Source organism: Microchirus variegatus (assembly GCF_963457635.1).
Source record: "Microchirus variegatus genome assembly, chromosome: 4".
NCBI lineage: Eukaryota > Metazoa > Chordata > Actinopteri > Pleuronectiformes > Soleidae > Microchirus > Microchirus variegatus.
Genome location: NC_139805.1, coordinates 5,465,672 through 5,485,080, shown reverse-complemented (window position 1 = coordinate 5,485,080; position 19,409 = coordinate 5,465,672). Strand labels below are relative to the sequence as shown.

Genomic DNA, 19,409 nt, shown 5'->3' with positions numbered 1-19,409 from the left:
GTGAGTGTGTGAGTGTGTGAGTGCGTGTGTGTGTGTGTGCGTGTGTCTCCGCCCTAGAGCAAGCTGCTGTCAAAGGGAGGGGAGGAGCAAATTAACGCACGGAGAGGGATAGAGAGAGAATATAGTACGGAGAGTTAGCATCTGTTGTTTCTGTGGCAGCTGAGCAGCTCAGGACTGACTCTGATATTCACACACACACACACATTTGGTGTGTGTGTGTGTGTGTGCGCGCGACACATTACTGCATACCTTTACACTTCTATGCACTCACACACATTCATATCTCTCCTCTGACACTCCCTCGCTCACATGCTGAATCCACCGGGAAACTGACATTGCATTCTCCCTCATCTCTCCTTCACACACACACAGGAGGTGCTCTCCCCTTCTCTCTCTCTCTTTCTGTGTGTGCCTGTTTTTTTTCTTCTTTTCATTCATATCCTGGGACTTTAAGCTTGAGATCACATTCTCTCTCTCTCTCACACACACACACACACACACAGACACTGATCTTACCGGCTTCATATCGTGGGGGACGTTGAGGCTGCCCTTGTGCCTGCAGCATGTGAGTACAGAGGAGACAGACTTGACCTGAGTCTAACAAAGAAATCATTGATGTAGAAATGTTGCTTATCTCCCTGTCAACAGTATCACTTAACAGTTATTATGGCTCCTCTGAAATACTCTAATAATGTGTTGTGCGTTTGTTTTGTTTTCTTGTCCAATCGACAAAGATGCCGAAGATTACAACGCTGACTTTTATCTTTCATCAGTGCAGCAGCCTTGGAAGCGCAGGCTCGCTCTCACTGATCAGGAGTCAATAGCACTTTATATCTCAGCTGCAACACAGTCTTGGCTTTTCGATCACAAAGAGGAACAAACATCTCTGCGTAGCTCAGTGTCTCTGTATCTCTGCTTGATTAACTTTTGTCTTTATTCTGTCTTTTTTTTCTTCTTCCTTCCTCTCTGTTTCTCTGTCTGGCTCTCTTTCTTGCTCTCTCTTTATATACATACATAATCCCATAATGCAGTACTGAAGCTGTACTGTGTGTCGACAGGGAGAGTTAGATTTTTGATCATGTGTAAATGTGTTCTGTATCTGTTGAGTTGGACGCGTGTGTGTGTGTGTGTGTGGTCCCTGCGTGCTGCGGTGAGTCTGGTGAAAATAGATTTGTTAATCCGTCAACATCAAATGGATTAGAGCTGTGATTGAAAATGCCACACTGAGGTCAGCAACGGAAATATTAAAGGTTGAAACCAGCAGCAAGAGTTTCGGGTGAAGGCCACTTCATTTTCATTGGGGTTTTTTTTGAGTGGAGGCTAGTTTTGCTTTTACATTTCAAAGTTCTTCTTTGAGAACATCTTTTTGAGAATTTCAGTGACTTCGGACTGCTTTACTTGACGTTGTTTACGTCCATTAAGTAAGCATGTTAGATTAATTGGGTGTTGTAGATTGCCTTTGAAAAAGCTGCATGGGGTCAAGTAAACAAGGAAAGAAAACAAGATTGTCAGTGTCTCTCTTTCTCTTGCTCCGTAGGTGTGTGTGCAAGTATGATTGAAATAAATAGCTTCTATAGTCCACAGTAATAGTTTAGGGACCAAAGCGTACACATCCATCTGAGGTGCTGTTTCAGGCTCATTGCCAGCAGCACCAATACAAGTGTGAGTTCAGAGTTTTCTGGGAAACTGTGGGGTGTTGAGTGTTAAAAGAAGAAGTGCTAGAAGACAGTCATTGAGGATTTAACACAACACACGTCTGCTGTTTATACTGTCACTCTGAATCAAATTATGTTATTTATATCCAGACACCGACTTGCAGGTGAAATGATATAAAAAAAGTTTATACTATCATCTGAGAAAGACATATTAAGAAACACATTATGTCAGTTGTTTCACCACTCTGTGCATTTCCATAAGTAATGTACATTTGTAATTAAAAGGCACAATGACATTTTTATAGCCACAAGATAAAAAGTGGGGCCAGAAACTAAAGTGTTTTTGCTGCATGAAGCAGGAGGATACTAAAGCAAAGGGTTGCTATGCTGAGTGTATAAGCAAATCACTGCTCTTTGCATTGATTGGTCAACCAGTTGTTCTCTGGAAATTTACGACTTGTCTTTCAGCTGAGATGTGGATACTGGCTGTTGCTGGCAATTGAACTAAAAGTGCTATTTGAAAATTCATTATTGTCTTTGTGTACAAAAACGGCACGTGGATCTGTGTTTTTGCACATGCAGATGGCTGTTTCAGGACACCTGAATAGCAGATTAAGCCAGGCTTTTCCAGTTAATCGTGGCTAAGTTAAGTCCTGGATTCGATCTGATTGTCCATGTGGAATTTGACTGGTTGATGTACCTGAATATGTATAGTCTCACACTGGCGAGTCAGTAGTTTCAGTCTGTTCCCCCCCTCATCTACAATAAATTATTCAAAATTGCATCAGTTTGCTTCTTTGAAAAGCCGAGTGGACTGCTGCCCATCCAAAGCCTCACTATTGTCTTAATAATTATCATGATGCCTCTGTTATATTTTCAGATGAATTGTGCTTCAGTTACCAACTCTGAGGATTTCAAATCTATCCATGTGCAGTATTGCAGTAAAACACGTCAACATACCTTATAGTCTGATATGATCATACAGCCATGATCATGCATGTATTTGAATAACTTAAAAACCTGAATAACTTAAAACCTGACTTCACTTAGCTGCGTCACTTATTTCGTCTGGCTTACCCTGTAATCCTGGATCTTCTTAATTCTGCTTTTATGAAAATGCCCTCCAGGTTTTAGAAGAAAATATATTAAAGTGATGTTTGCCTCAAATCTATAGACATTCGTTTAACTTTTAAACTTGTTTTTCTGTAAAGCTGGTGCAAAACAAACTATTACTCGGCGAGATGAGACTGAAAGTGCTGCACCAGTGATGCTGCATCACGCCAATGCTGAGCTGCTTGCACGCCACTGTGTGGAATCGGCGTGTGTGCATCGTGTGACGCTTGTGTTCGGTGCATATACTTGCACATTTTACACCTATGTATGACAGCACAGCAGTGTCTGGATGACACAGGCTTAGGTCACTGCAGTATGGCAACCCTTCATCTGGGAAGTATAAAATAGTTCCTTCTTAGGTGGAAGGAGGAAAGAAATGGTTAAAAATTTGATAGCTGTCAATGACCACTCCTCGGTCAGAAGTTAAGCTGGCCACGCACTGGAGGATTTTCAAATCTGACTTTATTTTTTATAAAAAGTGGGAGACCTCAGACACAATGGACTTTGTAACTGTTTTTCAGTGTTTTAATCCTGAGAAAGCACAGACTAGACGATCCAGTGAAGGCGCTGTTAGCTGTTGTGCTGTTGTGCTGTTGTGCGTGCAATGTTTTGTGCTGAGAAACACGAAAACTGTGGAATCAATGTCAGCACGTGTCAGCAATTGACCAATCAAAGCTTAGCCTGTAAGATTAAAGGGATAGTTCGGAAATGTTGTACATAAGACTGTTTTCCAACTCAGCCGGTGTGATGGAGACGTCTGGAGACGTTTTCAAGAAATTTCATTCAGTTCTTCTAGTTGCCGAGTTCGCTGGTGCTATGGCTAGCGCAAGTCAATGGTACAAGTTAGCATGGCATTAGAAACACTCATACCGACTCCACAGTGCACCCGAGGCAAATCAATTGTAACGGCAGACTATCGATGTACATATCTGTGTTGATGGAATGTTTGAAATAAAACCAACCTTGCAATTTGAAGGATTTATGTCTCAGCAGAAGCTGAGAAAGTAGTCCCTCAAAAATTCATGCAATGCAAGGTTAGTTTTGTTTCAAATATTATTCTATCAACACATATATTTACATCGATAGTCTGCCGTTACAATTGATTTGCCTCGGGTGCACTGTGGAGTCGGTATGAGTGTTTCTAATGTCATGCTAGCGTGTACCATTGACTTGCGCTAGCCATAGCACGAGCGAACTCGGCAACTAGAAGAACTGAATGACATTTCTTGAAAACGTCTCCAGACGTCTCCATCACACCGTCTGAGTTGGAAAATAGGTCTTATGTCCAAAATTCCAAACTATCCCTTTAAGGGCTGAAGTATCATATTTATACAAAACTAGAAAGCTAACATAGCTATATTTGTGACATAGTTGAAAAGTGACAATAAAGGACAATTATGTATATACTGTATCTTAACAAATATATTCACTAACTTATGTTTTTCTTGGCCACTCTTGGACCAAACATGTATCATAGATATTGCATTTATGCACAACTGATCTGAGGCAGCTTAAGTATAGTATAGGAAACGTAATTGCAGGGTCAAGAAAAAGTCAAGTGCAGCAGCTGTCATTTGATAACTCTCCATAGGTTCATTACTGCAAGTGAGCTTGTTAACCATTTCATTGTTAACATAATTCACTTTGTTGGCATAAACATGTTAGGTCATCATTAGCTACACTTTAAAGGAAAATGATGAAAAACACTTGCTGTTCCAGGCCAAACAATTATTTGATTCGATCATGCTGTACTGTGCACAGTAGGATACATTCTTATTATTGTATTATGTTATTATATATTATTATTGGTAACGTCTAATGTTTCGTCGTCTAAAGCTGACTGTGTGTACATAGTATGGATGTACTGTCGGTGCTTGACGGTGATGATATCGGCAAGGTCTGATGTAATAGGAGTTAACATGCAGATCAAACAGATTATTAGATTAAAGATAAAAAGAATACGTGTCTGTGAGTTTGCATGTGTGTATGTGTTTGTGTGTGCACACAGAGTTGTGTTTCTGTAGCCAAGCAGGACAATGAAGCACTGAGAGTTCATAAACATCAATTTATGAACTTTCTGCACGACAGACGATTGTATGAGATGTGGTTAACAATGCGAATGAACCTCTACCCTCCCATAAATTGTGTTTTGGGACATATTCTAACAGAAAAACAACTGAAGCATAAAGTCACTGTTTCACTCAGCTTCTTCTAATGTTTAGAAACTGATTTAGAAACGAAGGTTGATTATGTGTTTGTCAACTATATTCAGCAAAACCTGCTTGTATCTCTATGTTTGTGCAGAGTACAGTCGTTTTGAGGCAAAGATCCATGACCTGAGAGAACAGATGATGACCAGCAGCGTCAGCTCCAGCTCCACGTCGCTCCGCTCCACACAAAAACGCACACTCTATGTCAGGTAACTAACACAACACACACACACACACATGAGCAGAGAACAAATGTGTTGTGTCCTTCTGTGTGTCCCAGCTATTTCAAGGTTTTATCTTGGCTGTGTATACAGTTTTTTTTGTGTGTGAGAGAGAGAAGCCGAAAGCGAGGTTATCGCATCGCAATCAGTTAGATTGACTGGAAAATACCGTGTCACCTTTTGCACACAGACAAATCTTTTGCTCGTCAAGTGTCTCCGTCTTGATTTCCCCGTGTGTTTGTGAACGTGTGTCCTTCTTGTCCTTGTCTCTCCAGGTTGTTCAGGTTTCTCTGAATCACCCTCTTGTCCTTAGTTAATGTGCTGTAGAGCCCAGAAGCCGTATTCCGGATCCCGTCTTCGCGAGAATCACAATTCAATTCAACATATTGATTATACACTAGGTCACTGGCTCCAGAGACACACTGGAGCTCTTGGGAGATCAATACTGTGGGAGACAAAGATGGCCAAAGCAGATCTAGTTGTAACAAGAATGGCAGTGTAGGCCTTTGCAATTTTTAAAAATATTTTTAACAAATTAGTCCACATGAAAATATAAGCAATAGTGAGTGATAGTAATACTTTATTTATGTATATTTTTGCTGATTCTTCATTTAGAAACTCTGCAAACTGCATTCACAGATCCCACGATCAAACTTACTTATTCCTTGGAGCCTCAGAGTGCATGTGAGATAGTAAAAAAGAAACAAAAGGAAGCTAAGGAAGTTATTCAGGTGTAAAATATTGTTTTTATATATAAATTTTTTCACCCTCTGTGATGCTTCCGTAGCTCCAGAGGTTTAATATACAAAAAAGTACTGCACATGAAAGTATCATCCAACCTGACCCTTATGCAAATGGCCTGGAACGAAAAGGCATTATCAGCAGCAGCTGGGTCATTCACCTTAAACATAACACTGTCTCATACAGAATGACTCACAAACAGATCGGGTCAGGTTCACAGTCAGGACAGAGTGCTACAGGCCAAAGGTCACATTCAACCATCTGTGAGCTGTATCCCAACCAGTGCCAGTAATACTCAAGACCCACAGGTCATCGAATTAATTCGAAAACAGACTATAAACTGATTCTGCTGACATTTCTTATAGCCAAAGTGATATATGATATTATGCCAACTGACATACCCACTGAACACTCTTTTTTCAGGCAAAAACTAGTGTATATGAGTATTTAGAAATGTTATTTGTTGATCCAGGTCCAAATCTTTATATATTATAAATGTTGTGATAATAATCAACCACTACCTACTGCCTCTATGTTCAAACACCAGCTACTGCACTCAAATTTGGCTATTGGCTTTCTTAGTCCTCTTAAGGCCACATTATAGTTCTCCGACTGCGTATGCATTATCCGACTGCGTAACCAAGGAGACCACTCGAGCCTTTATACTTCTGCGTCGTGGTGATGGATACGCACTGCAATTTCCCGCCTGATCAGTAGGGGTCGCTGCGCAAGGTTGTTGTGCTTTTGGCTAAAGTGAGCAATGGCGTCCGAGAGAAAAAGAGAGAGATAGACTGTTGTTGTTGAAACAGTGGCCGTTTCTCACTTTTCTGTGTCACGGAACGCAGTTTTAAGATAATTTGAGGCGAAAAAGTGGCCATTTAGAGTCTAAACATGTGCTGTGTGTGTTAAGATATGACGTATTTATAGTTTGGCATCGACGTTGTCGGCGGTGATCAGCTCCGCCTCTGTGGACGCTCGGTGCGCACTGTGAGCCGGCACAGAGCAGCTTCGCTCTGCCTGTCCTGAGGACCAATCGCAGCCCTTGCCGTCTCCGTTGTCCCTTGACGGAGTGACGGACACTTAAAAAATGATTTTGTGCAGTCGGAGACGACGCAGAGCCTGTTGCAGAGCCTCTGCGTCGTCTCCGCGTCGTCTCCGACTGCACAAAATAGACACAGAGGGCTCTGCATAACCTATGTAGAGCACTTTACGCAGGTGTATAAATTGGGCTTAAGTCATGCGAGTTGTCGCTTCGTTACCTTGGGCCGTGTTAGCCACACAAGAGGGTTTTTTTTTTACCCTGAATAGTACTCGACCCCTGAGTAAACCTGTCCTCACTATACAATGAATGGAAACGTGACATTGCGGATGCTATCCATCACCCTTGTTAAATTTTTCAGAAGCCAGCCATAGGCATGATTATCATGGGCATAAATGAAGTGAGCACGCACAGTGTGTATGTGGTTGTTTTTAACAACGAGGAGAAACGGCTGGTTCATTTGTCCTCCCCAACTGTTGATGCCTCTTTCATAAAAGAATAACATTATTATTTTTAGAGCAATCTCACTATAGGTGAAACCAATGGATGGCTCAATGCCTCTTATTTATGTCCAATTTATTCCAATAGTCTTCTTTTTGTCACATTTATGATGATGCCATCCCTTTCACAAACATTATGCTGCAATGGTGTCACAGATAGTCTACTTCCATAAAGGAAGAAGCAGATATCCCACAGTATGACTTGTTTAGAATGCTGCTGCTTGTTAATAACATTTTTTCACAAACCAAATGATAAACTTCTGTTTTGTTTTGTTTTCTCTTCTTTTTCACTTAAAATAAGTCCACCCAACTGACATGATTACTGCAGCATGGCAGACATGCAATCCTCCCTCACGCTCTTATCACATGACGGTGGTGGCGCGTCTGCTTTTACAGTGTGTGCATGATAATCTGATGCATATCTGTTTTTACTTTATTCTTTTTCTTTGATATCTTTTATCAGTATCAGACCAATACTGCTTAACCCATTGACACCGGGAAAGCATTGTCGCATTTCTACTATTGACACCGGGGTATAATGGTTCCTTGTGACATTATTTTGAAATTTCTTCGAGCAAACATGGAGGACTTTGACAGCGAAGAGATTTCTGAAGGCAGTGATTTTGAGGAGGTTCTCTGCTTCGATGACATCGTTGCTGATAACTTTGAACGCGCTGAACAAATCGACCGGGATTTACGGTTAAGACATAATTCCGTTTGAACGACGAGGTCGGCGATAACGACACACCAGGTGTGACAGTGGATTTACCCGCAGATGCAACACACTGTAAACACCATCACCGTCACATGTGAAGCAGACTGTTACAGTCGTTACATGCTGTCCTTGTTCTTCACAGTCCATCAGGACTAAATCCAGGCACTGACACAAGTTAATAAACTCAATTTCCCAGGAAAGCCACAGGTGTAAGCTCTCAAATACTTTTTGAATTGTGTTCCTGTCTGCTACAGAGGCTGAGAAATCAATCATTTAGTCAGCATTGAACCTCAGGTTTTAGAGGTCCTTTCGGAAATCACCCATAGGTTTGACAGGCATTTTTTCCAGGCGTTTCAGGCCTTAATGGGTTAAACAGCACAGCTCAAAGCCAGCCCCTTACTGTGTTCCCTGCATCAACTGTTAAACCTTTCCATGTTTATTCATCTTTTAGCAGTGAATTTCACAGAAAGAAGTCACAAAACTTCTCTGCTTAATTTAGTTCTGACCAAGCGTGTGATAACAAAACCAAGAATCCAATCGACACCAAGCAGCACCAAGTGTGACCAAGTGTGTCCTGTGACACATTGTCATTTTCCTACCCAGCGCCCACATCGAATATAAAAAAAAAAAAAAACAATTGAACCCCTCCGAGTTACCACTGGTGTTCTGGTCAGACACTATGTTGGCTCATTGCTGTCTTTAGGCAGTGGAAGGGCAATTGTAAAAATTCAACACAATTATTTCAAGAGAGCAGTATAGTAATTGTAAGTTGTCTACACAGCACACGTAACTCCACTCTCCTTTTCCTCTGCAGGGAGGTGTTCTCCCTTAAAATCGGGAAAAAATCTGCCCTTTTGACAGCAATTCAGCAAAGTGTAGGAGCACATGGCTTCAGAGGGAGCTTGAGATTACAATCTGACTGGTGTATTGCATGCTATTCCTAAAAGACACCAACAGTTATTTGAGAGTTCAGCTCTCTTGAACCGTGCACTTGGCACAGCAACCCCTTTGTTCCACGACTGTGCTAGCTAATGTGGTTTGGGACTCACCCAGGTGCATTTGCGATCAGAAACAAATGAAGGGACCAAATGGAAATAAATTTGATCTGATAATGGCACGATAGAGGAAAAACTATCACCAAAGTTATCACACTTAAGGGCCAATGGAACATGCAAATGTGTGAAGCCATTTTGCACAAAACCCACAAATGTCAACCTGCTGATATTCCATCTGATAGGATTTCTATTCCTAGAGTCTTGTAAAAAAAAAAACAGTCACAACAGAATAAATGGACTTAACAGCTATATGTGGTCAGAGCCCCACTGAATCATCGTGTTTAATAAGGATTTTCCCATTGGGCCAGATAATTATCGGAACACTCCCTTTATGTAAGATAATCCATTTGAATGTCAAAGGCAATATTCTTCAGTCATGTCAAGTTAAAAAAAAAAAAAAAAAGAGGCCAGGATCATTTCAAGGTTATATAAAATAATGTAATAACCCATGATTGACTCACGTAATAAATAATTATCATGTGAGTAGCTCTTTGTATCCTGTTACTGCCCATTGTTGACCAATCAGGATGCACATTTGAAAAAAAGAAGCCTCATAAAATCACCCGATTGGTTCAGTTAAAGCTATTGGTGCGTGACAGATTGGGGGGTGTCCAATGCTTTAGGCCAACGTGTGTCATCATTCATCTAAAGTACATGAATCAATCAATCAATCAAATTGTGTTTGTATAGCCCACAGTTTACAAAACATAGTTTGTCTCACAGGAATTCACAGGGTTGGTAACATCCTCTGTCCTTAGACCTTCGACCAGGGTAAGGAAAAACTACCAGGGAAAACAAATTTTAACAGGGGAAAAACCTTAGGGAGAACCACAGGTGAGGGATCCACTCCCTGGACGGACAGACGTGCAGTAGATGTTACCCAAAAACATACAATACACAAGTCAAATGATAATGTTGCCTAATGGCAGCATGTACAGGGTAAAAAGAGTTGGGCTGAGCACGGAACCCTGAGGAACTCCGTAGTTAACTTTAGTGAGTACGCGCGTGTATGTGTGTCGAGGCCTACTATATGCATGTGTATAATGTGTAGACACAGACTAACCTTTCCTCAGAGGAAACGTCACTGTAGCAAGGTGATATAAAGTATGTATGACTTTCCTTTGTGTAAAAGGTCTGTGTGTGTGTGTGTGTGTGTGTGTGTGTGTGTTTTCACTGTTCCCTCCTCATTTTACATTCACACCATTATGGACCTATTTTAAACACTCACTGTATGGCTGAGCAGCCCGGAACTGTAATTGTATATTTTTCTGCACCACCACCTCGATTCACCCCAGAAGAGTAAGTGAGATACAGAAAAGATTTACAACGCAATGATGTTAAATTCTCCGTACACTATATTTTAGTATTTTACAGCACATTGAAGCTGTAGAATCCATTTTAATTGGGCTGTTGTTCTTTTACATACATCCATAATACCAAGTTCAATTTAGTCAATTTGATATTTTACTGAACAATGATTCTAATCTTTACTTCTCTGTTTGTTGCCAAGTTGTCAACTTTTTGAACACCGTGTTCCAGAACATCAGCTTCCTTACTCTTATATTCACTGTCAATTTTCTTGGGCCTTTGTCAACAGACCTACAACCAATTAAAGTAAAGAAATGCGACATACAATGAATGCAGCGCTGATTGACATTGACAAGTTTCTCCACAGCAGATTCAGCAGACTTATCTGCATCAGCTGCCGTATTGTTTGTTGTCAAAAATGAAATTATTTAACAGTAGAGTGTACATTTTAAATATAAATAAATATATGTTAAATTCATATCGGTCAATAAACAATGCTGATTATGGCTCTCAGCTCCATGTGATTCTCCCTGTGGTTTGTTTTATCTCAAGACAGATGTGGCAACAGCGACATTATGCTGTTCAAGCAAGAAGGGTGATTGTAGTGTGACTGAAAACATAAAGAAGCGCCCCAAAGGAACTTTGCGAAAGTAAAATTTCCCGCACAAAAACTCAATCATTAGACGGAATCAATTATTTTTTATTTTTTTATATGATGAAGGATGCAGTTTTGTTGCATCTGTTCGTGAAGACTGAACAGGGCCAAGAAAATAAAATAACATCACATCAAAAAAACACTTGGCAATGCAGCTCTATGCAACGCCCACTCTGCTCGCCCCTCTGCTTGTCATTGATTTCATGAAACCTGGCCCTTTTTTATGGCTGACTCCCTTTTCCAGCTTCAGGACAGATTGTCAGAGTCATCTGCATGAGTTAATACAACACATTTAAAATAATTGTTTTTTGACTGTTTTGTAAGCCCACTGTACAATGTGACAACCTATCTATGTATTAATTACCCTCTGTGGAACATTTACACGGCTGGCCTCAATAATGTCATATTTCCACCAACTCCACTGGACTCGGCACGGTTAAGTTGCGTTTCCACTAGCATAGTACCTGGTACCAGGTACTGTTTTTAGTACCTGCTCTGGAGAGGTTCCAAGTGTGCTGAGTAGGTACTATGCATGATGTCCCCACACTGCCGGCCACTGGTTGGTCACAGTGCTGTCCCAGGAAGAGACGTCCAGACTTAACAATCCTAAAAACATGGGTTCATTTCCAGCAATTAGCAGGGCAATCTCAATATTTAACAGAGGAGTGTGGTGTGTTCAGCAACAGCAGTGCTGATCACGAGCGGCATCACAAACCCTGCTGCTGTATTTCTTTTCCAGTGACTGTGTCGGAAGGAGTCTGTGCTCCGGTCATGGAGGAAGTACTAATATTTTAATCCACTGTTTCTAATGATTCACTTACACTGAAAACAACTGCTTTTTACAAGTCACTATTCACTCTTATGTCGTGTGTAAAAACGAAGTCCAGACCATCATCTGGAATAATGTGGAGCACTTTCAATCAATGTATGCTACTTTATTTAATAGTCCTGTAACACAGAAACCTATATGTAGGACATTACAGTTAATTACACACTCACATCTTTCAGCTGCCTTTACCTCTGTGAGCTAACGAACTCACACACATGAGCTAAAAGACTGGATAAATTAACTTTATTTATTTATTTAGAGGCATTAAGGAATCAAGAGGCTTTACATGGATGTAACCTAATTATACTGGCGTTGCATTCACATACAGTAGCTGTTGCCTCATTATTATTAAACACCCTCTGTGTAAAGTGATTTTTCCTCCTTTTCGTTGTTTGCTGTTTCCCTCATGTTTTTCATCTTTGATCATTATTTCTGTGACTGACATTATGCAAAAAAGAAAGGTTATTTAAACATTGATGTGTGACAGTTGCCCTTTACTGTATGGAGTGTAGCTCTGCACAGAAACAGAAACACAACCATGTCCTGCATGCTCACTGTAACTCTTCTTGTAGTCTTGTAACCTTTCACATTTTACCATTTTAGAACATTTTTTATTTTTCTTACACATTTCCACTGGGTGAAGACACGGCAACGCTCAAAGGTCATGAATTGCGAGTTAACTTTAGTTCATTGCAATATTAAATAAAATTAACATTTCCTTGTGTTTAAAAGCAGAAGCTATGTCACTGACATTCCCCTTTAAAACCAGCAGCTGAAATCTTAAATCACCCAGGAAACATTAAACTTTTATAAATGCTGAAGAAACAACAAGACTTGACCATAAACATAAACACTTCCTGTCTGCTGATTGCACCAGTTTGAGGTTCCAGTTTTGCTCCGTGCCCATCACTTTGACTGTGGAGCAGTATCACTGCAGCTGTTCTCCAGGTATCATGAGAGATAATCACTGACAGCCCAACCCCTGCAGGGATTGACCCTCTGCTCCTAAGATCTCTTTTCGTCGTGTCCAGTCCAGTCTAATGGAAAATGATGTTCCCGTGACCAGATAAATATATAATGACATGATGTCAAGGATCTCTGTGTCCACTTCCCCAGCTGGATTGCCTTTCTGTCTCACTGTTGTTTTTCTCCCTCTCTGTCTGCACTCTGTTTTATTGATGAAGGCAGTTGGGACTTCAGTGGAGGCCTGTTATTTCAGCTCTAGTTCCTTTGCACACACACGTGTGAACACACATTCTTGTACTTGCTGCATACTGAGTACCGGGTTGCTGACAAAGTGAGGACCAGCACTTTCCACTTCATAAATCAACACAATTACAAATATTTACTTCATGAATGACAAAGAATTACTGGTTGCAGTACCATATAATGTCTGTAGGTAGCGCCCCAGAGCAAGAAGGGCTGGAAAACTTTTTTTTTTTGGTCCAAAATTTGACATAAACGTCATACTGTACTATAAAATAATAATAATGCATTATGTCGTCCAAAATTTGAAAAAATAAGTCATACTAAACTATGTCATCCAAAATTAAAAAAAAAAAATTAGAAAAATTGAGTATAGCATGTTAGCAAACTTTTTCGTTTCTTAATTTTTTTTTATTTTTTGGTCCAAAACTTTACAAAAACGTCATACATTACAATGCCGACCAAAATTTGAAAAAAAAATCTGACCAAAATTTTTTAGTACAAAATTTGACCCAATTTTTTTTGTCAAAAATGTAAAAAAAAAATTGAAAAAAAAATTGAAACATTTTTTAGAAAATATTTTTTGACAAAAAAAATGTGACAAAAAAATTTTGAAAAAAAAATGTGACAATTTTTTTTTTTTTAAATGTGACAAATTTTTTGAAAAAAAAATGTGACAAATTTTTTGAAAAAAAAATGTGACAAATTTTTTGGAAAAAAAATGTGAAAAACTTTTTGGGAAAAAAAATTTTGGTCCAAAATTTGAGAAAGAGTCATACTATACTGTAATCGAAAATGTATTTTTTTTTTTGACAAATTGAGTATAGCATGTTATAGCAACCTAAGGAAGTGAGGACGGAGTGAGGACATTTAATCACGTGAATGACCTCGTTTCACGTGAATGACCTCGTTTCACGTGAATGACCTCACTTTGTTGGTTAAAAACCCTCACTGGTCCTCAGTATGCCACAAGTACAAGAACACACACACTCACACACACACACACACACACACACACACACACACTGGTGGCCTACTTTTTTTTAGGTCTTTTCCCTTTGGACAGGTTTGGTCACAAAGATAGATCACACAGTTCAGAGGCAATACACCTGTGACATCATACAAATGCTCAGAAACACGCACATGTATATGAAACCACACACACACGGAGGCATACTCACCGCAAAACAATTCATTTTGTAGGAAGGAGTCCTCGGTTCAATTCACTGTTGTTTACACAGTAGATTTTCTTGAGATTTTATTCAGAACTATGATAAACGACAATTTATTAACGACTTTTTATAAGATCGTCTGATATCGTCTGATGATGTATGTGTGACGTGAAAAAAATGTTTCTCTCTTGTCCGCAGAGCGTTGTTCGACTACGACGGCAGTGCGGCGGATCTGAGCGCGCCCAATCAGGCCCTACCTTTTCATTTCGGGGACATCCTCCATGTGAGCAGTGCCGGGGAAGAGGAGTGGTGGCCCGCCCGTCACCTCAGCCCCCCGCCGCCAAACTGCCCCGAAGTCGGGGTCATCCCCAGCCGCAGGAGGTCAGAAATGAAATGGGTTTCTTTCAGTATGAGTTGATTCATCCATTCATTGATTCCCACTGAGTGAAGTGAGAGGCCTGTGAGCTCACATCTGTAATGATGATGATTAGGATTTAATCACATTAAAGCCGTCAGCGCTAGTCTTTTTTTTCTTTCCTAAATCCACGCCGCCTCCTCTGTTCAGTTGATTGTTGAGTTTCATGATCCGCAAGTTATTGAAATACTTGTGGTTTGGGAATTACAGTCTTGAGCTCGTCCATTCAGATGAGCACACACTTCTTCAGCAATCTTTTAAACTCTCTTGTTGATGTCGACGGATGTTTATATACTTGACATTTTCTCTTTCTCTCTCAACTTTTACATCACTGTCCAAACGTGGCCTTTGATCTAATGAGTCAAAAGCTGAGAGGCAGTAAACAAAGTCCTTTTCCTTTGTGTCATTTCTTTTTTTCCCAATATACTGAAAGGTTATTGTGGAGCCTCCACTATAGCATCAACCTGTAATACCTACAGTTGACAATGACCGCTGCCAAACATTAGTGGGTGATGTTTGTGTTCACACATTCGTCACATATCAAAACATCAGGGCCAGTGATTTCACTTTTACGCGATTCCAAACCTCGCTGTCGGCTCATCGTCCTCATCGTCTTCACGTAGAACCTGCTGAATGTAAATCTGCGGTGGAAATATGGATGTTTCCACCGCTCTCTCACCTCTCCTCGTTTCCCACCTCTGTCATTTCCTCCACTGTGGAGAAGGTGACAGACAACTGCTCATAGGTTTCTAAGGGAAGTTCTGTTAAAATGACTGCGCGAGGGAAAGGGGAGGTGGGGGGGGGGGGTTACAAGTAACAAGGATGAGTGTGAGTAAGTGAAGGAGTGAGAGGTCTGAGCATGGGAGGGATGGATACAGAGGCTGTCACACAGGGATATCGGAGGAGGAGTATTAATAGACTGAGGTGTCAGAATAGAGGCTGGCGGAGAGAAAGTTGGTGTTAGAGGCTATAAGTGAATTGGGGGTAATAGAATAAAGGTGTTAGAAGATGTAGACGTCAACCACAGCTGTTCTTCTGTTAAACATGTACATAATGTAATTATACTGATGTTTTAAATACACCTTTATGCTCGCTCTCTCCTCTTTTCTCATTCTCTCACTGCCGTCTTCTGTTTTCCTCTCCCTGTCATCACCATCTCCCCTCCTCACCTCTCCTCTTGCTCTAACCTCCTTACTCCTACATGCCTCCTCCTCTCAATTTCATCTTCCTCGCCATCCTGTCTTGCTCAGTTTTCTTGTCACTTTCCTTCTTCCACCTTTTGTCACCTCTCTCCCTTCTCCCTTTTCTTAATATCCCACTTACTCCCTTCCTCCTCACCTTCCCTTCTCTGGCACTTTTCCCTTCCATACCTCTGACTACCTCCCTCTGCACTTGTCAATACATCTTTTCTTGTCTTCTCCATTTTCCATTGTCCATCCCCCATCTTCCTCTTCTACTCCTCTTTCTGTCCTCACCTCTCTCCCTCTTTCTGTTAAATGTGCTGCCTTTCCGCTACTCAACTTTCATTCCTCTCTTACTTTGGTCCCATCTACTCTCCTCAACCCAGCTAAGATAACTAAGATTACACCAGTTTACCCACTGATGTAGCGTTGCTCTTGTGAAGCCGTCAATGAAACCGTTCAGCTTTGACTTCATATCGTAATGTCTGCTGTTAGACTTTGAAACTGCTGGTTTGCTTTCAGTCAGTTTTCACTTGCATTATATAAGACCTTTGTACAAAAAAAAGGCCCTTTTGAGCCTAAATGTTAAAATGAGGCTTCAAGAAACAAACATTCCCCTTCACTGCAGACAGGGGCTTATTTGAAATTCAAGCAGTCTGAGTGATCACCAGCAGGAAATGGTCCTGCACAGAAAGTGACATATCTAAATTTAAACTTGGGTGAAAAAAAATAAAATCTCCCTGGCAGGAGCAAGTAGAGAGGAGAACATTTCTTCTCTTCCATAGCTGATACCATTTGCTCATCTCCGTGTCCTGTCCTGATGCCATTGTCGTAAGTTAATCACAGCGGTCCATTCAGACTCTGTCTGCTTTTTACTGTGAATTTACATCATAGCTGGACATTTGCACAAAATTCAATCAGAGCTGCCTCTCAGTATAGTGATGGGATATCTGATTAGTATATTCAGAAATTCTCAGCGATGCTCTCCCGTCAGTTACAGTAGATTGAAAATATATCGGGTGACAAAAAAAAATGTTTGTGCACCACTGGAGCATGAAATGTATACAAACTTAAGGAAGTTCAAACGATTGAACAGTGATCTTTTCTAAAAAAAAAAAAGTTTTTGGTGTCGCTAACTACATTACCTGTGCAGATGAACTGCTTTAACACATATTTAAGGCATAAAATTAATATATAATGTTTCCCATTGTTGCTTTCTCATCTTTTTCAGCATTTTTCCTGTTGTTTTTTTTCTTCTATTCTTTTTTCACAGGGCAGAGAAGAAAGAGAGGTCGCGGTTAAAGACAGTCAGAGTGACAAGGTCTCAGGACAAATCGGTAAGTGGCGACTCATCATATTAACACTGAATTAGTGAGTTTTTGATGGGGCTCCATACCCACATATTGGTATTGCTCATTCGTTATTTTTATTTGCAGCAGCAATGTACCTCATCATCCAATGGATTTTATTCAAATTTAAGAAATTCACAACTCAGGATGAACTGAATAATTCTCTTCCCAACGTCATTTCATGGTCTTATGGTCTTATCTGTGGACTTATCATCAATCAATCGAATTAAAGAAGCAATCAGTAACATTTTCAACTTCAAAAGTTGAAACACCATATGTGAGACTTTGTGTGGATTCTCAAGTGTTAACATTATCTAATTGCTGCAGTTTAAGTTCAGCAAATTAATAAAAGTGCTTTAAATAAAAAGTATTGTCTCAAAATAATATGGGAAGCTGCTAGATATGACTTTTCAGCAAGCTTCAATTCTCTGACAGCAAACCAACAAAAAAGCTACAGGCGCTGGGTTCAGGCTCCCAGTGAGATCACAAAACCTTAATTTAGTTAAGATTTGTTTTGAAGATTTTATTTATATTGTATATTTTCTATATGGGGTGATTTCATAGTAGTGTGTAGTGTAATAGGAGTGTTTCAGAGACAACCTTACCTCCAGAGTAGATTGAAGAAAAAACACATAAAAAGCTGTAAAACTGAATTCAAATTGTGCAGCACAGCAGCTTAGTACACAGTTGATTGGTCACTTCTGCAAATAGAGTAGATGATGTATTTGCATTCCTGCAGCTATATACAAATTACCGAAATGACTGAAATTACCCTTAAAAGCGTTGCAAATAGCTTCCATTCCAATCAATGAGAGCATTTCCACTCAGCAGCATCCCAGAAGCGGCTCGCCGCGGCGAAGCACTTTCGATAGGTAGCAGTTCTACGTTTGCCGTTGCCGAACCGCGTACATTTCCCACAGACAGGTCCACCAGACAGGTCCGACACAGACCCAAAGTAAAACACTTCCGCCCCACTTTCAAAATAAAACACAATACGCAGGTCATATAGCTTATCACAACTTCACATCAACATTAAGTCGTGACCGGTGCTGCCAGGTCAACAGTCAATTAATCAGAGCGTCTCGAAGAGTCTTAATGTACGACGAGAGACTGATTGTTGAAGTGGAGAAACATAAAATCATTTATGACACCAGATCAACAGTTCTTCCACGTTGGAGAATGAAAGAAGCTTGTGTTGTTGTTGTTGTGTCCTTTATACACACAGTCTATCGCGGGATCTCGCGAACTCGCCTCCGTTCGAGATCATTGCACGATCTTCCGTGAATACCGCTGGCTCCCAAGGCACCGCGCCGCTGCTGTAACGGGATTGCCGAAGTAAAGGACTAAATACCATGTTTAAGAGACCTAATGACTAGGTGGATGGATCAACTCAACATTAGAACAAAACTCACCATTGGTTTTTAGTAACTGAAACCAAGAAGATCCACTTCCCCTAACTTACCACCTACCGTGTTGTTTGGTGTAAAACACCAAAACCCTGTTCTTAATGCTATAGGACTAAATCAAGTTTGAAAGACAAAAATAAAAATCAGACGGTGCTCATATGCAAGTCAGTTACAACTGAACAAATAAATATGTTTTATTGCTTATTATGAAGAACGAGTTTCTTTAGTGTTTGTATTGTATACTCTACAGTAAGAATCGTGAAAGGTTATTATTATTATGCTAAAGTTATCAAGTGCCCCAACGAGCATTTTATCCCTTGGAAATGTATGATCTTCAACGTCACTCTTCCTGAGAGCTCAACGTTGTGACTTTAATCACACTTACGCAATGCGGTGTCACACACAAGTCTAACACAAGCTATTGATATCACTGTGCTGTCAGCTGTGTTGTCTGCTTCCCTCACACCATGTGATGGAGCAACTCTGCAAGGTGAAGAGCTGATAATTAAAAATGATTTCACACACACACACACACACACACATTCTTGTACTTGCTGCATACTGAGGACCAGCATTTCCACTTTATAAATCAACACAATTACAAATATCTACTTCATGAATGACATCTACAAAGAACTA

At 40.3% G+C, this 19,409-nt stretch overlaps 1 protein-coding gene across 1 annotated transcript in view; it reads left to right on the top strand.

Annotated features, from left to right (window-relative positions):
* The window catches only part of LOC310926319 (disks large homolog 4-like), a gene marked incomplete at both ends in the record, with an annotated part of 116,698 nt that overhangs the window by 88,073 nt on the left and 9,216 nt on the right, over positions 1–19,409 (top strand). Inside the window, 3 exons of the mRNA XM_083888430.1 lie at positions 5,073–5,187; positions 14,618–14,800; positions 17,289–17,352. Coding sequence (XP_083744556.1) covers positions 5,073–5,187; positions 14,618–14,800; positions 17,289–17,352 — 362 coding nt within the window. The remainder of the gene's footprint in view (positions 1–5,072; positions 5,188–14,617; positions 14,801–17,288; positions 17,353–19,409) is intronic.